Here is a 17988-nt window from a genome sequence, read left to right as displayed (position 1 = left end):
CAGAAGGAATAATCATACCACACTAACTTCTTTTTTTTACCTGTGTTATAGAAGATACTTTTCTTGAACAATTTCTTGAACAATATTTTATTCCATGATCGTGACATTATATAGTTTAGTCCCTGTAACTGCTTAGAAGTGATGCATGATATTTTTTTTCGTGTGGCATCTATTTAAGGATAAACCTATCTACATGTTATAGGTAATATTTTTATTTGAAGCATGTATTGTGTTGCAGTTTTTATGACATCAAAGTCATGAAAGTAATAACTGTTTGAAACGTCTTTTTTTTTCTCTGTTAAAGGTTTTATATTTAAGCCTCGAGATTTAATGCTAAACCAATTTTGTGACCACCGGAACTAAAGTTCTTTCCGTCAATGTTGGTAGAAAGAGTCAAAGTTACGCCTGTAAAAAGAATTGATGAAAATACACGGTAACAAAAAATATAAACGAACAAATATCCTATAGCGCGTGGACTTACCATCACGAAGTTTCTGTTGATATCCCAACCCTATCTGAAGTTGAGAATTAACTTTAGCCCTAACGCTCGCATCATTATCAAGATTATATTTGGTACCAAGACCAAATTGTGTAACATTGTTACTGGAATTCCAAGCCAAATTAATGGCACCTTCTAAATCAGGTTTGACCTTATGATAAATGGAGGCCCCAAATTCACGTCCATTGTCCCTATATTTAGATATTACAAAAACATAAATATTATTTTTCATTAATAAAAATTACCAATATCTATTTTAAAAAATTTAATACTTACACACAAGTGTGGAAACCAAAATCAGAAGCAGTAAATCCAAGAGCAAAATTGTTCTTCGTAAGCTTGCTTCTCTGCGAGTCGAAAGAAGCTTGATAGCCGGCGAGCCATCCTGAAAGCAATAAAAAATAATAAATTAGAAGTTACGTTAAAATTTTTTGTACCTATTCTGTTATCATCTTACATGGTTCCCTGGAATATCTTGGAAATCACAAAGACGAATCAAGGAAAGGATTAGAAAGGAGCGCATATGGAATGGATCTAAACAATAAAATGTTAACCAGTTTCAGGAAAGTATAGTTTGAAACTAGAATTCCGGGAAATAGGAATAATAACATAACAATAAAAGAATATAATACTATGCATTATTATCCAAATTGCAAAGGTTTTTTGCCCAAACATGAGAAACACAAGTTCTACTCGTGGTAAATCTTATAGGTCAAACATAAGAAGCATGAAATAAAATAACATCAACTTTGACATGCAGCTCCATGTGTTAAATCATAATGTAAGGGGTTAATTAATAATAAAAATTTAATATGTATTTATAAAGAATATTAATAATTACCTTGATATCCTACAACTGCAGTTGCATTAATGAGTGGACCAGTAGTAAGACTTAAATCGAAGTCAGCGGTTGCCGATACATTTTCATGTTTGTAAGTAGTCTTCAATTGTCCAGTCTTAGTGCTACATTTAAGAAAAAGCTTATATTTAGCTATGTCAATTTTATATCAACAATTGTAAAATAAGATCACTTACCCAGTCTGAGGTGAGAAAGTACAACTATAACCGATGCTAAGTCCACTAAGTAATTTATCCGCAATAGTTATATCAGTTGCAAGAGTATTATCGGTATTCCATTTCTCACTGAATGTTAAACCGTATTCTTTAATTTTATACTTGGTTTCCAAAGTAGCGAATACTTTTCCAGTATCTTGATTGGATACTCCACCACTGGAGAACTCAACTCCAGAATCAGTCCTGGTTTTGACATCTAATTTTAAGAGGCCAAAATGATAACCATTGGAAAAAACATCGCGTGCATTTTTGCCAAGATCTTTGTATGTCGGGGGAGCCATATTTGACAAAGTTTCTGAAAAATTAATATTACTATGTTATATATTTTATATTTTTTTTCATTAAAATATAACCAAATAACTGTTTCAAATTTATATTGAAATTTTGTAAATACACACATTATATATTATATTTGTTCTTATAATAATGACAATAAATTTATAATCATATATATGTACACAAACATATATATATACATGCATATATAAAATATTTTAATTATATAATAGTTAAGAAAAGTGATTTGGATATAAGTAAAAGTACTCGAATACAAAGTATTAATTATAGAAATTAAATATAAAATATTTCAGACGGGGAGACATTGTTTGAATAGAAAAAAAAAAGAAAGTGAGAAAATATGTCAAGAAACCAAAAAAAAAATGATTTTTAATCGAAGAACTATTAAAGAAAATATCAGCAATAATCTAATTTTTGTAAATATAAAAATATATTACGTTGTTAGGTATTGGTTATGAGAACGGTGGTTCGATAGCGTTACGCGAAAATGGAATGATATTGACCTGTTTCAGATATTACATAAGGAGCAAAAAAAAATTATTTTTCTTACATCCGAATAAGACAAATTTATTCCGAGTTTAATAAGAAAGATTACTTATAAATCGTAGACAAATAAATTATTAAATTCGATTATCATAGGATAAGAAAGTAATTTTGAAAGAGAAGAGACACATTACAAGGTAAAGATCATTGAATTTACGTGAACGACATTGTTCGAACTAATCAAAGCCGGTAGTTACAATTTATTACATATCAATTAAGTCGTGCCTGTGATATTAATACGTTTAACAATGATACGACTACTAATTCTTGTTAATAATAATTCTTATTAATTCAATTTTACTTACAATTTTATGTTAGGAGATTAAGCGAGTATAGGAAATGGTGTGACTTCAGACAAGAATTGCGTTACGCGAGACAGTCTACCGCTGATACTGAGGGGAGATACAGGCTTATGACCGTCTGCGCATGCGCAGAGCTATACCTTAAATTTACAAATACTTTTTGACGCTATTTTTATGCATTCAGTTAGTCTCACACAGAGACAACGACTGACTAATTCTAATTATTCTTATTTCCATTATCCTATCGATTATTATATTTACATTTATTAACTTAAAATCCAATTTTTTAACAATTTAATTGTTGCATCGATCATCTTCCAGACTATTACGTAACCTTAAAGAAGGAACCTTCTTCCCCCTCCCTTCAACACCGCATAGGCGTGGATTTTGCACGTATCTGTTTTATCTATATACGCTGTTCATTGAACTTTTTCATAAAAAATATTGTATAATGCATACAATATATAGATATTACAATCGATTATTTGTACGATATCAAATTTTAATTTCCAACTAATTTCTCGACTCTTTAAAATTCTTTTTTTATTTTTATTTGTTCTTCTTTTTTTTTTTTTTAATATATACAATATGGTATCCATCGATTTAGTAATTGTACATAAGTATTACAATCAAATACTTGGAAGATATGAAATTTGAATCTTCTCGATTAATTTCTCGAATCTTTATTTAAATATTTTTTGTTAATATTTTAGAACCAAATTATACTTTGAGACGTAAAAAGAAAAATAATTATAACACGTCCCTGAAAATCTCGTATCTCTTATGAAATCGTATATTATTCGTATTATGTAGTTTACTTACCAAGATCTTCATAGTCTGTTGCTCATAGTAGTACCGTAAAGCGTATTATGTGCCCATAAATTATTTATCCTGACACCAATAAATATTACCGAGAAAGAAATATTTATTAGATACCTTTAGCAATTAGTTATCATATCCTCTAATGATTATATTTCTAAACAGTGCTTTTTTATAAAAAAGAAAAGGTTCCGGTACTCACCTCTTATCAAGCTTTTTATTAAAGAGAAAATTGTATTCAAATATTATTTAAATGAAATTTAAAACAGCTATAAAAAATTAAACATATTTTATTTTTTTCTTATTTATTTTGTTTTTTAATATTTCTTAATCGCTTTGGAAAAATTAAAAATATCATAAAAAAAGCCGCCGAAACGCTGTTCCATTGCGTTACATTATAAAATAAAGAACACAACTTCTAAAGCGGATTATATTTAGATTTTATAATTATATAACTTATTATTTATAATTATATATTACACTTATAATATTTTCTATTTCATTGTTAAATTAACATGTAACGATAAAACACAAGTGCGTTTATTGAACCTTATGGTACGTGCTGGTGCACGCGACATCGAATGTCTGCTATATAAGTAAAATTAGATTGAAAATAAAATTAAAACATAACACGCGTACCGCAATATATTTAAGCCCTTGATAGAACAATACTAATAAGCATTGTCATTTAATAATAGACAATGAATTATTTATAGCTGTTGCATCTTTTTGTATTATCTTGCTCAAGATTTTTCAAATCTTATTTCGTGTATTTTATCTATTTATTAAATGTTTTTTTTTTAAATTTTAAATATGAGAAAAGTTGATATTAGTTTAATAATTAATTAATGTTAGTTAAGAGACTTTGTATAGATCAAGTGAGGAATCTAAAAATACATCTACTGCTGGTCCATGTTGAAACTATGCAAAACGTAGTTCTAGCATACATCTGTTGTACTCAAGTCGATGATAGAACTTGGTAGCACGTTCTAGATTATACTATTGGCAAGATTAGCCAGTTAGTATTTTTGTAAAACCTATATGTATATAAGGAACTGAATGTATTTTGTTTTTAGTCGTCCGGAAGTATTCGACAAAGCCGTTTGCTAAAAGTTCTGCAAAAAGAAATTAAATAAAGATTTAACAATTAACGAAGATAAATCATGTCAGAACAAAAAGTATGTGTTTGTTTCTTCTTTTTATATAAATAATATATCTTCTTTTTGTGTGTGTGTGGTTCGTTTTAATTATTAATTGAAAGTGAATAGTTTCTAAAGTACATACAAGTGAAATTATGAAGTGTTCATGTTTCTTGTTATTATTTATAATAATAATTTAATTACGTGCATATTTGTCAAGTCAAAATATTGAAATTTATTACAATGTATATTTGTTTAGGAATCCGCTCAAACGAAGGCTTATAACATTCGTCAGAATGATCAAGTGGGAAGGTAAAATCGATTAAAATTTATTTGATTATTTTAATTAATATGTACAAAAAGAAAGGATTGAAGAATAAGAAAATTTGATTGTTGGTGTTGTACAGGTATATGGTTGCAAGTAGAGAATTAAAACCAGGTGAAGAAATTTTAACAGAGATGCCATTTGTTGTTGGACCAAAAGCTTTCACTTATCCCTTATGTCTTTCTTGTTATGCGCCATGGCCATCCAGCCTTGAAGAGAAACCACTTTGTTCGAAATGTAGTTGGCCGGTCTGTGGCCCGGAATGTGAAAATCAACCACAACATAAAGACTACGAGTGTCTGGTAATTTACTCATTCATTTAATATTATGAATCCGTGATAAAAATATATTTTCACATATGTATTTATTTAATTATGATGATGTAGGTGTTCGTAGAAGCAAAAGAAAAATTTAACATAGCCGCAGCTTTGGAACAAAATAACGAAAATGGAATTCCCCAATTGGAATGTATCACACCTCTTAGATTATTATTGGAATCATTAAAAAATCCTGAGAGATGGGAAAAGGAAGTGAAAAATATGGAGGCCCATAATAAAATAAGAATTCAAAAACCACATTGGAAATCGGATCACGTGAACGTCGTTGAATATTTAAGGAAACAACTTAAATTGGATAAGTATGATTAAGAATTAAACAATGACATTTAATTCATTTACATTGAATCAATCGATTAATATTATATCAGCGATCTATTATCAATTATAGATTTTCCGAAGAAGAAATACAAACGGCTTGTGGTATCTTGGAAATTAATACTTTTGAAATAAGAACGTCGAGAGGATTCACTGCTAGGGCACTTTATCCAACAGTTGCAATGATGAATCATTCTTGTGTTTCAAACACATGTCATAGTGTATCCCCCTCGGATTACAGGTAAGCATTTTATTTTTTTTTTTAATTATATTTATTATTATCAACCTTTTTCTTTTTTACTTATTTTGCCTGACTAGAATCGTAACGTATATTGTAAGTATACACATTGGGAACAATCAAGATCTAACAGCTATGGTGTTAGTACACCACTTATTGTTAGATACCATAACTGGTAATTAAGTCTACTGCTTCTTTTTTTTTTTATTCATTTTCAGGGTATTCTTACGCACTACTACCATGGTACCCGAGGACGGTGAACTTTACGGAAGTTACACGCATTCTCTTTTACCAACAATGCTTAGAAGGGAACACCTTCTCGAAGGGAAACACTTTGCGTGTGCTTGCCCACGTTGTTCCGATCCAACCGAGCTGGGAACTCACATGTCTACATTGAAATGTAATAAATGTGATAATGGGATTGTTTTACCGTTGGATTCTTTAGGTACTTGAAATAATTATCGTTATTATAGAATAGTTAATGTATTCATAATTTTCTTATACATATACATGTATCGATTAAATATATTATCATTATTTATTTTACATTGAACAGATGAGAACAGTGTATGGAAGTGTACTCATTGCGAGTTCTCAACCCCTGGCAAGGCGGTTAAAAAGGTCTTCCAAATAATCTCTGCCGAAGTTGAAGCTGTCGAAAACATAAGTGGTGCTGATGGGGCTGATGCCATTCAAGAGAGAGAAACTGTTATTAAAAAATATCATTCGGTTTTACATCCACGACATGCTTTTCTTACAATGTTGAGGTGAGCATACAGGATGAGAAAATAATTCTTAGGTAGACGACAAATTCTTAAGTAATTTTACTTTTTCGCAAATTGTACAACTATAAACCTAAAAAGTATCGAAAAAGATAATTCATTTTTAAAATTATATAAGATAATGTTGATTCAAAAAATGATTATATTTTAGGCATTCGTTGACTCAAATGTATGGACGAGTCGATGAATATTTATTGGATGATTTACCAATTGTAGTGTTGGAACACAAAGTTGACATGTGTAAATTATTACTTCAAGTATTGAACGTCATAGAACCTGGTTATTCGCGAATAAGAGGTAAATAACTGTATATAAGTGTATATATAGATAAGTAATATAAGGATATATACAAAAAATATTTTTAATAAATGAATTGAATCGTGAATGTGTTATCTAGGGATGACATTGTACGAATTACACGCACCTCTCCTCTTTTTGGCAAAGGATCAATGGAATGCCGGTGCTATCAATCAAGCTGGATTAAAATCAAAAATGATAGAAGCTTTGGTAATATTGAAGGAAGCTGCAACTATCTTAACTTTAGAACCTGCAGATACACCAGAAGGTCAAATAGGAATTGTTGCTAAACAATCATTAGAACAACTCGAACAATCTATTCAAGAATTATAATTTATTTGTAGAATTAATTGATATATAATATTATTTATAAATGTGTGTATTGTATGTATAATTTTTCTTTACGTGTATACAATAAAATTTTTTAATGATAATAAAACCAAGTTTCTTGATTTCCGATAATTTGTATATGTATATATATACAAATTATATATATTTGTATTTTTATTTTGTTTTAGTAGGCACCCCCGCAATGCAAAAGATGCATGTGTGCAATTTCGTTTCTAATTTTGTTCTCGTATCATGTGCCCTCTAACAGCGACGGATCGGCTTCTAAGAATACTGTAGTGTATCGTGTGAAAGTGCAGCTTCCTACATTTCAATGTTGGTTCACTGCATGTGAAAATCTGTCCATTATTTAGCGAGAACGTTCGATATGGTCGAATAAAAATTAAGAAATTTGACAATTAATTGAGAAATTAAATAAGAACATGTCGAAAGAAATTAATAAGAATAAGTCATCCTCTATTTCGAAACCACAAACGTACAAGCTTGCGTATTCGGAAAAGTTCGGAAGGTACAATTTGTCTACGTGTGATTCACACACATTATATTTTTCTTTTTATTTTTTAGATATTTAATAGCTGGGAAAAATTTAAAAGCTGGCGAAGTAATACTTCGAGAAAAACCTGTTGCAGTTGGTCCTGGCATATTCGACAAAGATTACTTTTGTTTTGCCTGTTTAAAATTATTAAATAAAATTGACAAGGAATTGCAATATGTTTGCACGAAATGTTCCGTTGCTCCTTTATGTAGTCCATCTTGCGAGGTAACAATAATTTGTTTGTTTGTAAAGAACAAGATTTTCCCTCGACAAATGTTAATAATTGTTCGTAGAAAAATGCTAGTCATCATACACCAGAAGAGTGTAAGCTATTCAAGGACAACGAAAAGATATCGAAGGATAACGTGTACGATATCATAGGAATATTACTAACTTTGAGATTATTTCTCTTAAAAGATCGAGATCCAGATCTATGGGAAAAAGTGAGTCGTATGGAATCACACATGGATCAAAGAAGAGGCACTCTCATTTGGAAGGATAGAGAAGTTAACGTAATCAAAGTAAATTAAAAAACAAGAAAGAAAACACTATGGATTGACATCTTGTAAAAGAAAAAAGATATCATTACAAGTACAATTACGCTTACAATTAGATATTTCGTGATCTTCAACTGGTGACCAATGACGACGATACCACTACGACGTCGGATTTTTTACAACGGCTTTGTGGTATTCTCGATGTGAATACTTTTGAATTACGTCCACCTGGTAGATTGGATGCTTTAGTTCTACGTGGTTTGTACTTGGAAACCTCTCTTATCGCTCATGATTGTAGAGCTAATACTCACATTACTGTTGATGATAATTTTCAACTCACCGTTTATGCCAGTTTACCGATCAAAGAAAATGACGTCATTTACTTCAATTATACTTCGTCACTTTTGGTTTGTTTGTCTTATAAACAGTTAGATCAAACATAAAGATATAATTATCGAATATTATTTGCTTTTTTTTTTATTTATTTAGGGTTCAGCCGAAAGAAGAGAACATCTCCGAGAAGAGAAATATTTCGAATGTGAATGTACACTTTGTAAAGATCCGTATGAATTAGGTTCTTATTTAAGTAGTATTCGATGTCCACGTTGCAAAGACGGTTACATTGGAGCAGAAAATCCTTTAAAAACTAAACCGTACGAACGTGACTGTAAATGGCGATGTGATAGATGCAGAAAAACGTACGGTGGTTATCTCATTAGAGCAACTTTGAACATAACTCGAACACTTATCCATGAATGCAATAAATCCGATGTCAAAGTTCGTATTGATTTCTATATCAACGTGTTCATGCAAATTCGATTAGAAAATTTATACTATTCAAATCTTTTTTTATTATTTGATTTTTTAATCGCAGGATTTGGAATCGTTAATTAAGAAACTTACGCGATCTTTTCATCCTAATCATTATCTTCTATTGGCATTGAAACAAAAATTATTAACAATCTATAGAAAACAAGTAGCGTCATCGAATCCTAAAAAGAAAATTATTCAGAAAATGCTCAATTTATGTAAAGAAATTCTTGAAGTATTGGAATTGGTAGAACCTGGAATTTCTCGATTAAAAGGTAAGTAATTATGAATTAATCGATTGGTAAAGAAACGATCGATGCTTATATGTAGTTAATGCTGTCATTGGGAAAAGCTTTCTCACGCTTAAATTAAAATTAGAACCTGCTTATGGGTAGTTTAGAATTTTTTGCTTTATTTTTATATGTTTATATGATTGGTAGTTAGAAATTAGACCAAATATATATATATATGAATATATATATTGATAAATGATATAATAATAATAATAATATATATTTTATAAATATATAAAATATATAAATAAAATATATCTCAGATAGATATACTAAAAATCAAAGGCCTTCTTTAAAAAGTGTTTGAAAGCATTCATAAAAAACGAAGGAGCGTGAGTCTTTTCGTAAAGCATGAGTTTTCAGGTATAATGTTATACGAAATGCACTTGCCTTTGGTGTTACTGGCTAATCGTGCTTACGCAGCGCACGAAATTTCCCCCATGGAAATGTCTTCTCAGCTTCAAGAAGCTGGAATACTTCTCAGAAAAGCTTTGACAATGCTTCTTTTGGAACCCGTTGGAACACCCGAGGGACAATTAGCTAAACGTGCTCTACAAGAATTAAAAATGCTCAATCAAAATATAGCCGATGCTGAAATGCTACAACAATCACAGGAAAAATCGAATTCACGTTTACGTAAAGTAAAAAAGAAATAATTGATGAAAAATTTTATTGAAAATAATTGTTCAATTCTAATATATTTATATCGATTGTTGAGTTGTTAATAAAAATATTATGCACTGTTATTCTATTCTTGCAAATCAAATTTAATTGTTTATATATACGTGTAATAATTAATTATTTAATTATAAATTCGTACTATTTCTTTTTAAAGTGATTTGAAAAATTGGGTGGTAATCGTATCGATAGTAATTCGACTTATAATCGATACGTTTGGATTTTCAAAACAAATGCATGTAGATATTAATTGAAACTACTATAATTATGAAATATATATAATATTATATTTTTATTTTGGCATTTATTTATATAAATATTATAATTTTTTAAATTATTGTATATATATTATTAAATTAATCATAAAATTTAATTACAAAAAAAGTAAAGAATATCTATATAAATACCGGAAGTATGAAGCGCCATGGCAGGCGGTTAAGGTCAAAATAGTGCATTTTGGGAATATGAATTTAGGAAAATTTATGACATTAAAGTAACGGTACAATCTCTATTGTTCGATAATAATATATATATATATATATGTATTGAAGCATATTATGTGATACTTAAGAAATATATATTAGTCATATTGTATAAGAAAATTGTAGACATAACCTCATTTTGTGACAAGTATTCCAATTTTGTGAGCATAAATAAAAAACAAAAAAAGCAAATAAATATAAAAGGTTGTTATTTATAGTCTACCAAATAACATGCTTTTTTCGTCTATTCAAAACACAGAAATACTTTAGCGTAAGTATTACATATATATATTTTGTTTCATAATTGTGAAATCTTATAAGATTTTCTTCTTTAACTTTGAACAATAATGTTATTATATTATAGGTCACTATTAATCTAGCATTATGTTTCGTCAAAAATACATTCGGATATGTCTCCCTGCTTGTTTAGCAATAGTTTTAAATTTTTCTCTACATCGCATCGAAGAAGGACATGTTGGTGTTTATTTTAGAGTAAGTTGTGTCTTATATTAAATTTTGCATCTCTAGTAATAATGAGAAATTAATTAACTTGTTTAATTGATTTGCTTTAGGGTGGTGCTTTGTTGCCATATGTTAGTAATCCTGGATTTCACATGATGATACCTATATTAACAACGTATCGGTCTGTTCAAGTTACATTACAGACAGATGAAGTTAAAAATGTACCTTGCGGTACCAGTGGAGGTGTAATGATCTATTTTGATCGCATAGAGGTTGTAAATATTTTAGATGCAAACAGTGGTAAGAACCTATACATATAATACTAGTATAAAACTTTAATCATTTTAAAAATAATTATTTTATGTATTTATTTCATTTTGTTGTTACAGTTTACACTATGGTAAGAAATTTTACTGCTGATTATGATCGTACTTTGATTTTTAACAAAGTACATCATGAATTGAATCAATTTTGTTCGGTACATACCTTACATGAAGTATATATTGATCTATTTGATCAAATAGATGAAAATTTAAAAACTGCCTTGCAAAAAGATCTTAACGATTTAGCACCAGGACTTAACATTCAGGCGGTAAGAGTTACCAAACCAAAAATTCCTGAGACAATCAGGAAAAATTATGAATTAATGTAAGTAATTTATTTTGAAGAAACTAAATGATAAGTGGAATCTAATACAATGATATGTATTTTTAAATTTAGGGAAGCAGAGAAAACAAAACTATTGATATCTACGCAACATCAAAAAGTTGTTGAAAAAGATGCTGAAACAGATAGAAAAAAGGCTGTAATAGAAGCTGAAAAGGAAGCACAAGTTGCAAAGATACAGTACAATCAAAAAATCATGGAAAAGCAGTCACTTCTACAAATTGCGTCTATTGAGGATGAAATGCACGTCGCTAGACAAAAGAGTCGTTCCGATGCAGAGTATTATCAGTTGAGAATGCAAGCGGAAGCTAACAAATTACTTCTATCTAAAGAATTTTTAGAATTAAAGAAGTACGAAGCTTTAACTCAAAATACAAAAGTGTATTATGGGCAAGATATTCCAAAAATGTTTATGTACGGTGGTTGCAATAACGATCAAGATTCGCGCATAAACATTAAAGAAACTTAGTCACAAATGTCATTAACTTAATTTGTTATTTAAGCATCACCGTAAATAATTGCGATGATAAGCTAGATTAACACATTGCGTACGGGTCACGAGACATCTCGTTTTAATGTTTTTTTATACACGTGCGTTGACGACTCAAGGAATTAAAATTAAATTAATGTTTCTGTTACGTTATCAAGGCAACAAAGCTTTGCATATTCTTATGACAAATAATTAGCGAAATAAATATATATCGAAATTCCGAAATAGTAGAAAATAATCAGTCAGTACTACTATTATACCAGTAGCTATCATACTTTATAAAATGTTTTGTCGTTGTACAACAGATTGTTATTTAAAAGTCCTTGTATTAATTTGTGAGGTTACAGTTTTTTAATCATTTTACCTAATAGATCCTAATTCTAAAAAAATAGCAAAATGTCTCATGGAAATAAAGAAAATAAAAGTTAAGATGAATTATTGTTTGATGATTTATCGAATATACCAAATAACAATTTAAATGAAAATGAGCTTAGTGATAATAACAACATTCTTTAATTAAGTTAAGTTATTAAACAAAGAAAAAGAATGAATATTAAAAAAATGCATTTATGCATTGTACAAAGATATTTTGTAGTGAGCCAAAATGTGCGAGCCCTGGAAACGCGTTGAACGAACAAAGTGTCGAACGCAATGTGTTAAGAAGTACAGTGTATCGAGATCAGAATTATGTGATTAATTTTGAAGTATCATACACACATATATAATATATAATATATTTTTTTGGAATATTTTTATTTAACATATATATTTAACGATAAAAGTATTTGCACAAAAACGTATACTTTTCTTCTTATGTGTCATTAGATTTAATTGGCGATGAATAATGTTACCATATTTTTTATAATAAATGAACATTGATAAATATTTATTATTTTGTTCAACTCGTTACGTTTCAAATTTTACCGCCACAAAAGAGGGATACTTAAACGACACTAGTACACCTGTTGACGAAGAGAAACACAACTGAAACCTCCCTAAATTGATACAAAGAAAATGTCAATTTGCTTTGTACGCGCGTAAAATAAGTCACAGCTGATAAAATGTTAACGTTATTGCAATAAATAGATATTATTATTTTAAGTTTATTAATTGGTAAATTGTGAACAAGAAAAAAGAGGAATAAAAAATGACAGCAGTAAGTTTAAATATTATCTTTTATATTAATTTCTCAAGAATGAAAGAGGAGTTTACGATCTAATCGATCTTTTTAGGTTATGTTATTGCATGTTTAAAATATGAAATATCTGAAAATTATCTTGTTAATTTTGAAAATAAATTTCAGGAACATAAAAAATATTTAAATGGTCTTTTAAATAGCATAGAAGGCCTACATAGTATATTAATCACTGACCGAGATGGTGTACCTGTTGTATCTGTAGCGGATGAAAAAGCACCAGAGCTTGCCATGAGGGCAAGTTTTCTTTCCACATTTGGAATGGCTACAGATCAAGCTAGTAAATTAGGACTTGGAAAAAATAAAATAGTTATTTGTATGTACAGCAGTTATCAGGTATTTCAATACAATCATTTTATAAAATATAACACATGCATATACAGCAAGTATGTTTTATTTCATGTGTATATTTTCATCAGGTTGTGCAGCTGAATAAATTACCGCTGGTTATTAGCTTTATCGCTAGTCATAATTGTAATACGGGTCATATTTTATCCTTAGAGAATAAAATAGAACCAATTTTGAGTAACTTAAAAAATGCGGTGGTAGAAGCCTGATGGTTACCCGTAGTCCATTACGGGTGATAAATAATAAATGTTCTTCGAACTGCACTCGTGCGTATCTCGAAGAATAATTAATGTTATTAGGCATTGTTATGTACAGTACCTATAATTGAAAACAAATTGATTCTATATTTGTTTATAAATGTAGTTTCATTAATTATTGTTTCCTCTGTCTCTCTTTTTCATTCTCTTTTTATAAGAATGTATTCATTAGGTGCATTATTTTTTATGAGATTATTAGATAAGGAAGTATATATAGATAATTCACGATATCAACTTACGCATATTTTTATCGAATCATATTGTAATAATATAATCACGTATTTATAATAACATATTTTATAAAATAATGCATTATAAAGTATGCAATTATATTTGCTTAAAAGGTTAAATTAAATTAGCTTATTGATAATGGCATAAATGCATATTGAAGAAAATGTAAATAATATCGAATATATATAGATATATATTAAGCCGTATATAATATTAATAATTCTAAATCATCGAATTAAATGCTTTTTTAAATAACTTTATCTATCCTTTATAACTTATGAAAAATCTACTAATACTTATAATTCGTAAACCAAAGGTTTGCCAGCTAATCCATTGAGAATATTTTGGGCAGCGACTATACTCATATCACTGCGAGTTTTTACAGTGGCACTACCTAAGTGTGGTAGAAGTACTGAAAATAATTATAGTAAAATAAATACGTTTATGATTATAAATATCAAATTTTTGTATATACGATGAGATCAAAGTTGCTTTCCCCATTTGACAACAAGTTTTTTAAAGTAAAATGATTGATCCTTAATTCGAGAGATTTTTTCAATTAAATTTACGTGGATTCTGAAAACAACTCTGAGTAACAAGATAAATGTTTCCTTTAATTCTAACAGTTTGTGGTCTTCCCTTTTATTGTTTGTTAATAATAGATCCTATTTTCTAGGGAAAGCGACTTTTATCTTACCCTGTGTATATTATATAATACTCACCAGCATTGGGAAGTTTAAGTAATTCGTGTTCTATCGGCAATGGTTCAGGATCGGTAACATCTAAACCAGCAGCAAAAATTGTATGATTTTTCAAAGCTCTTACCAACGCATCCGTATCTACAACTTTTCCACGTCCTATATTAACAAAGACAGCAGTTTTCTTCATTTTACCAAAAGTAGTGTCATTAAATAAGCCTCGGGTTTCATTGTTCAATGGAGTAGCAACAAAAATGAAATCACTTTGTGCTAGAAGTTCGTCCAAGGATACAAACTTGGCACCTAAATCCTTTCCTAATATTGGGCAAATTGTAAGAAGAAGATAAAACAACACAAATTTAATAAATTAATTTATTATTTATACAGCAAATAATTATAAATGTCTTTATTTTGTTTTTTAGGAATACATACCTGCCTTTTTTTCTGAATGACCAGTATAAAGAAAAGTATTTACTTCAAATGATACTAAACGCTTTAGTATAGCTTGACCAATATTTCCTAATCCAACTATTCCAACAGTAGAGTTACGTATTTCTTGTCCAAGTAACCAGTTATATCTTGAAATCACTTTTCCTCTAAAAATTATGGTATTAAATAATTAATGATTATTCATTCACATTTTTTAAATATTAGAATGTTGCAAATATAAACACAGATTAGATTTTAAAATAATAATAATAATAAAAATAATAATAATAATAATAATAATAAAAGAAAATACAATATATAAATATTTCTCTCCTAATTATTATTATTATTATTATTGTTGTTATTATATATTTGATTAAATATGTAGAATTTGGGTCATTACTCATCTATTTTTAAACGTCCTTCGTGACTTCGTCGGGCAGCAGATAAAGCTAAAAGAATAGCTACTTCTGCAACTGCAGCAGACAAAACATTAGGTGTATGACCGACCTTGATACCACGTCGTTTAATCTCGGGAACGTCCAAATGATCATAACCAGCCGAAACAGTAGAAATAACTTTTAAATTTGGTCCTATACAATAATACAATTTGAAAGAATACGACAAATACATTAAAGTAATAAAAATCAAACGATTAAGAATATATTAAACAAACGTGATATTTAAACGAATTATAATAATTTTAAAAATTATTATAGTTAGAGCACGCATAACAGTCAGATGCCTCTTACAGTAACAATTAATAAATGATAGGAAATATATTCTAGAATCTAGATAATACTTGGAAGAATATATAAATTTTATGTGGCGGTAATTCAATGATCACGAGGATAAACGATTTCTAAGTAAATTATTATACAATACCGATCAATTTTTTTTCCAAGGCTACAGATATGTTCATCAGTTAAAGTAACTATATTCCGAGATTTCAAGATAATTTCGAAATATAATGTCTTCTTTTATCTTCACTTTCTATCTTACGTTTCAATAAACTTTCAAACGTTATCAACAGTACGAACTATTATCAAAGATTGTCTTTAATAATAATTATAATAATAATAATAATAATAATAATAATAGCTAGTCATTACACGCTTAATTACGCTTCATATTTATTATGTAATAATATTATTCATTTACCTGCGATATTCAAAAACTCGGTATTTACGTTAATGTAGCCAGTAATCATAATAGCATCATGTCCAGGAACAGCTTGGAGGATTTCTTCACGTGTATTTGTGACATCCTGAAGAACCGTAACGTCACATCTACATTTAATAATATTTTAATAATAATAATTATTGAAAAGAGAAATTGTAAATTAAATTTCAACATATCAAAATTTCGACGTATTAAAATATTTAATTGTAATAATAAAATTTGTTAATTTAGTAATATGATAATTAATAACAATAATAATCATAAAATAAGCATTATAGATCAGATTTCAATGGATCGTATTAAATAATTTTATTGCAATGCAAACATTTTTTTATTTACAATTAGTAATATAATAATAATATTAATAATAATTATTATTATTTTTTATAAAATAAAAATTTAATATTAGATTCGAATAAATCTCTCGTATTAAAAAATGTAATTGTAGTTAGAAAAATTTATTTACTTAGTTCGCAGAAGTTCGATTCCAGATTCAGGTATATTGTTGCTTGTAACAAACACGCGTGGTCTATTCATTCTCGATATAATTGTACGTTTGTAAAATGAGTAATAAGTTGTTTCGAGTAAGATTGCGTAGAGACTGACACGTGTTACACCATTCGAACGTTTTATATAACCCATCCGATTAGATAATTTATGTGCAAATGTAATCGTTAAGAAAGATAACATTATAGATCTATTAGATCATATTAGATCATTATAGATCATTATAGGTCTATTTTTTACAATGCATATAATAATTGATAGTAAAAGTTAAACGGATATAAACGGATATGTACATGCGTTATAACTACATTTTAATGATGATATTTTACGGATGCGCGTACGCACATACAAACACATGATTTTGTTTTGACTGTTTTTTTATAATAACAGGACACTGCGGTTACTTTGATAGGTAACCCAATTATTTTTATTTTTTAGCACATAACCTACTATTACTCATTTATTTAAAACAATGAAATTTAAATCTCACTAGAATTTCAAATATGATTTTTTTCTTTTATCAAGATCATTCTTTATAAAACGAATGAATGACGTAATTTTAATTAGGAGTATTTTTCCTTGTTTGCTAGATTTAGTATTAGAAAAATGTTATTGGAGAGAAGAAAAGATAAATGGCTTAAGGGAAACCATATATTTCCGTTTACATTATTATTTCATGTGCAGTAATGCATATGCATATCCTAACTTATATGTTATTGCAGCAAGGTGTACATATTTTAGTTAAAATGTTTTAATAATAGAAATCAGCACAAAAATTTTACTTCCGTGTAAAATTTTAATGATATAAAACGATGCTATTTTTACAAAATTGATTTTTAACAAGAGACCAATGTAAATAATTTTTTATTTCATATTTTTTTAATACAAAAATAATTTGTTATTCTTTCTTAT

At 28.5% G+C, this 17988-nt stretch overlaps 6 protein-coding genes across 6 annotated transcripts; 4 read left to right on the top strand and 2 right to left on the bottom strand.

Annotated features, from left to right (window-relative positions):
- Nucleotides 1–71: 71 nt before the first annotated feature.
- LOC122516376 (voltage-dependent anion-selective channel-like) lies at nucleotides 72–2823 on the bottom strand. The gene is made up of 6 exons (XM_043634130.1): nucleotides 2719–2823; nucleotides 1535–1868; nucleotides 1341–1462; nucleotides 776–884; nucleotides 482–690; nucleotides 72–405 (listed from the first exon to the last, which is right to left on the bottom strand). The coding sequence occupies exons 2-6, from the start codon at nucleotides 1852–1854 to the stop codon at nucleotides 314–316; spliced, it is 852 nt and encodes a 283-aa protein (XP_043490065.1). The 5' UTR covers nucleotides 1855–1868; nucleotides 2719–2823; the 3' UTR covers nucleotides 72–313.
- Nucleotides 2824–4462: 1639 nt separating this feature from the next.
- On the top strand, nucleotides 4463–7368 carry LOC122516310 (SET domain-containing protein SmydA-8). Its single transcript, XM_043634004.1, has 9 exons — nucleotides 4463–4712; nucleotides 4933–4985; nucleotides 5081–5300; nucleotides 5385–5635; nucleotides 5725–5892; nucleotides 6108–6334; nucleotides 6446–6656; nucleotides 6823–6968; nucleotides 7069–7368. Exons 1-9 carry the CDS (start codon nucleotides 4698–4700, stop codon nucleotides 7299–7301), a joined length of 1524 nt encoding a protein of 507 aa, XP_043489939.1. The 5' UTR covers nucleotides 4463–4697; the 3' UTR covers nucleotides 7302–7368.
- A 156-nt stretch (nucleotides 7369–7524) lies between these two features.
- On the top strand, nucleotides 7525–10107 carry LOC122516125 (SET domain-containing protein SmydA-8-like). The gene is made up of 7 exons (XM_043633695.1): nucleotides 7525–7824; nucleotides 7881–8076; nucleotides 8145–8372; nucleotides 8465–8755; nucleotides 8838–9125; nucleotides 9223–9433; nucleotides 9815–10107. Exons 1-7 carry the CDS (start codon nucleotides 7739–7741, stop codon nucleotides 10105–10107), a joined length of 1593 nt encoding a protein of 530 aa, XP_043489630.1. The 5' UTR covers nucleotides 7525–7738.
- Nucleotides 10108–10540: 433 nt separating this feature from the next.
- On the top strand, nucleotides 10541–13114 carry LOC122516739 (erlin-2-like). The gene is made up of 5 exons (XM_043634804.1): nucleotides 10541–10882; nucleotides 10976–11103; nucleotides 11184–11373; nucleotides 11463–11721; nucleotides 11794–13114. Exons 2-5 carry the CDS (start codon nucleotides 10996–10998, stop codon nucleotides 12206–12208), a joined length of 972 nt encoding a protein of 323 aa, XP_043490739.1. The 5' UTR covers nucleotides 10541–10882; nucleotides 10976–10995; the 3' UTR covers nucleotides 12209–13114.
- A 105-nt stretch (nucleotides 13115–13219) lies between these two features.
- LOC122516740 (ragulator complex protein LAMTOR3-A) lies at nucleotides 13220–14141 on the top strand. The gene is made up of 3 exons (XM_043634805.1): nucleotides 13220–13385; nucleotides 13533–13760; nucleotides 13844–14141. Exons 1-3 carry the CDS (start codon nucleotides 13377–13379, stop codon nucleotides 13979–13981), a joined length of 375 nt encoding a protein of 124 aa, XP_043490740.1. The 5' UTR covers nucleotides 13220–13376; the 3' UTR covers nucleotides 13982–14141.
- Nucleotides 14142–14500: 359 nt separating this feature from the next.
- Nucleotides 14501–17881, bottom strand: LOC122516738 (glyoxylate reductase/hydroxypyruvate reductase-like). Its single transcript, XM_043634803.1, has 6 exons — nucleotides 17036–17881; nucleotides 16549–16676; nucleotides 15791–15980; nucleotides 15391–15554; nucleotides 14983–15273; nucleotides 14501–14672 (listed from the first exon to the last, which is right to left on the bottom strand). Exons 1-6 carry the CDS (start codon nucleotides 17257–17259, stop codon nucleotides 14557–14559), a joined length of 1113 nt encoding a protein of 370 aa, XP_043490738.1. The 5' UTR covers nucleotides 17260–17881; the 3' UTR covers nucleotides 14501–14556.
- Nucleotides 17882–17988: the final 107 nt, after the last annotated feature.

Source organism: Polistes fuscatus, unplaced genomic scaffold (genome assembly GCF_010416935.1).
Source record: "Polistes fuscatus isolate 324 unplaced genomic scaffold, CU_Pfus_HIC Scaffold2, whole genome shotgun sequence".
NCBI classification, from domain to species: domain Eukaryota; kingdom Metazoa; phylum Arthropoda; class Insecta; order Hymenoptera; family Vespidae; genus Polistes; species Polistes fuscatus.
This window is presented reverse-complemented; position numbering and strand designations above follow the sequence as displayed.

Excerpts from the sequence above, each read along its gene's own strand:
- LOC122516376 (XM_043634130.1), bottom strand. The coding sequence starts at position 1,854 with ATGGCTCCCCCGACATACAAAGATCTTGGCAAAAATGCACGCGATGTT. Across the intron at positions 885-1,340 it reads TGCAGTTGTAGGATATCAAG|GATGGCTCGCCGGCTATCAA; the intron begins GTAATTATTAAT and ends TATTGCTTTCAG. Across the intron at positions 691-775 it reads TTTGGTTTCCACACTTGTGT|GGACAATGGACGTGAATTTG; the intron begins GTAAGTATTAAA and ends ATCTAAATATAG.
- LOC122516738 (XM_043634803.1), bottom strand. The coding sequence starts at position 17,259 with ATGTTATCTTTCTTAACGATTACATTTGCACATAAATTATCTAATCGG. Across the intron at positions 15,981-16,548 it reads CGAGTTTTTGAATATCGCAG|GACCAAATTTAAAAGTTATT; the intron begins GTAAATGAATAA and ends ATTATTGTATAG. Across the intron at positions 15,555-15,790 it reads GGACGTTTAAAAATAGATGA|AGGAAAAGTGATTTCAAGAT; the intron begins GTAATGACCCAA and ends CATAATTTTTAG.
- LOC122516740 (XM_043634805.1), top strand. Across the intron at positions 13,761-13,843 it reads GTATGTACAGCAGTTATCAG|GTTGTGCAGCTGAATAAATT; the intron begins GTATTTCAATAC and ends TATTTTCATCAG.
- LOC122516310 (XM_043634004.1), top strand. Across the intron at positions 5,893-6,107 it reads GTATCCCCCTCGGATTACAG|GGTATTCTTACGCACTACTA; the intron begins GTAAGCATTTTA and ends ATTCATTTTCAG. Across the intron at positions 6,657-6,822 it reads GCTTTTCTTACAATGTTGAG|GCATTCGTTGACTCAAATGT; the intron begins GTGAGCATACAG and ends ATTATATTTTAG.
- LOC122516125 (XM_043633695.1), top strand. The coding sequence starts at position 7,739 with ATGTCGAAAGAAATTAATAAGAATAAGTCATCCTCTATTTCGAAACCA. Across the intron at positions 7,825-7,880 it reads TATTCGGAAAAGTTCGGAAG|ATATTTAATAGCTGGGAAAA; the intron begins GTACAATTTGTC and ends TTTATTTTTTAG. Across the intron at positions 9,434-9,814 it reads TGGAATTTCTCGATTAAAAG|GTATAATGTTATACGAAATG; the intron begins GTAAGTAATTAT and ends ATGAGTTTTCAG.
- LOC122516739 (XM_043634804.1), top strand. The coding sequence starts at position 10,996 with ATGTTTCGTCAAAAATACATTCGGATATGTCTCCCTGCTTGTTTAGCA. Across the intron at positions 11,374-11,462 it reads TATTTTAGATGCAAACAGTG|TTTACACTATGGTAAGAAAT; the intron begins GTAAGAACCTAT and ends TTGTTGTTACAG. Across the intron at positions 11,722-11,793 it reads AGGAAAAATTATGAATTAAT|GGAAGCAGAGAAAACAAAAC; the intron begins GTAAGTAATTTA and ends TTTTAAATTTAG.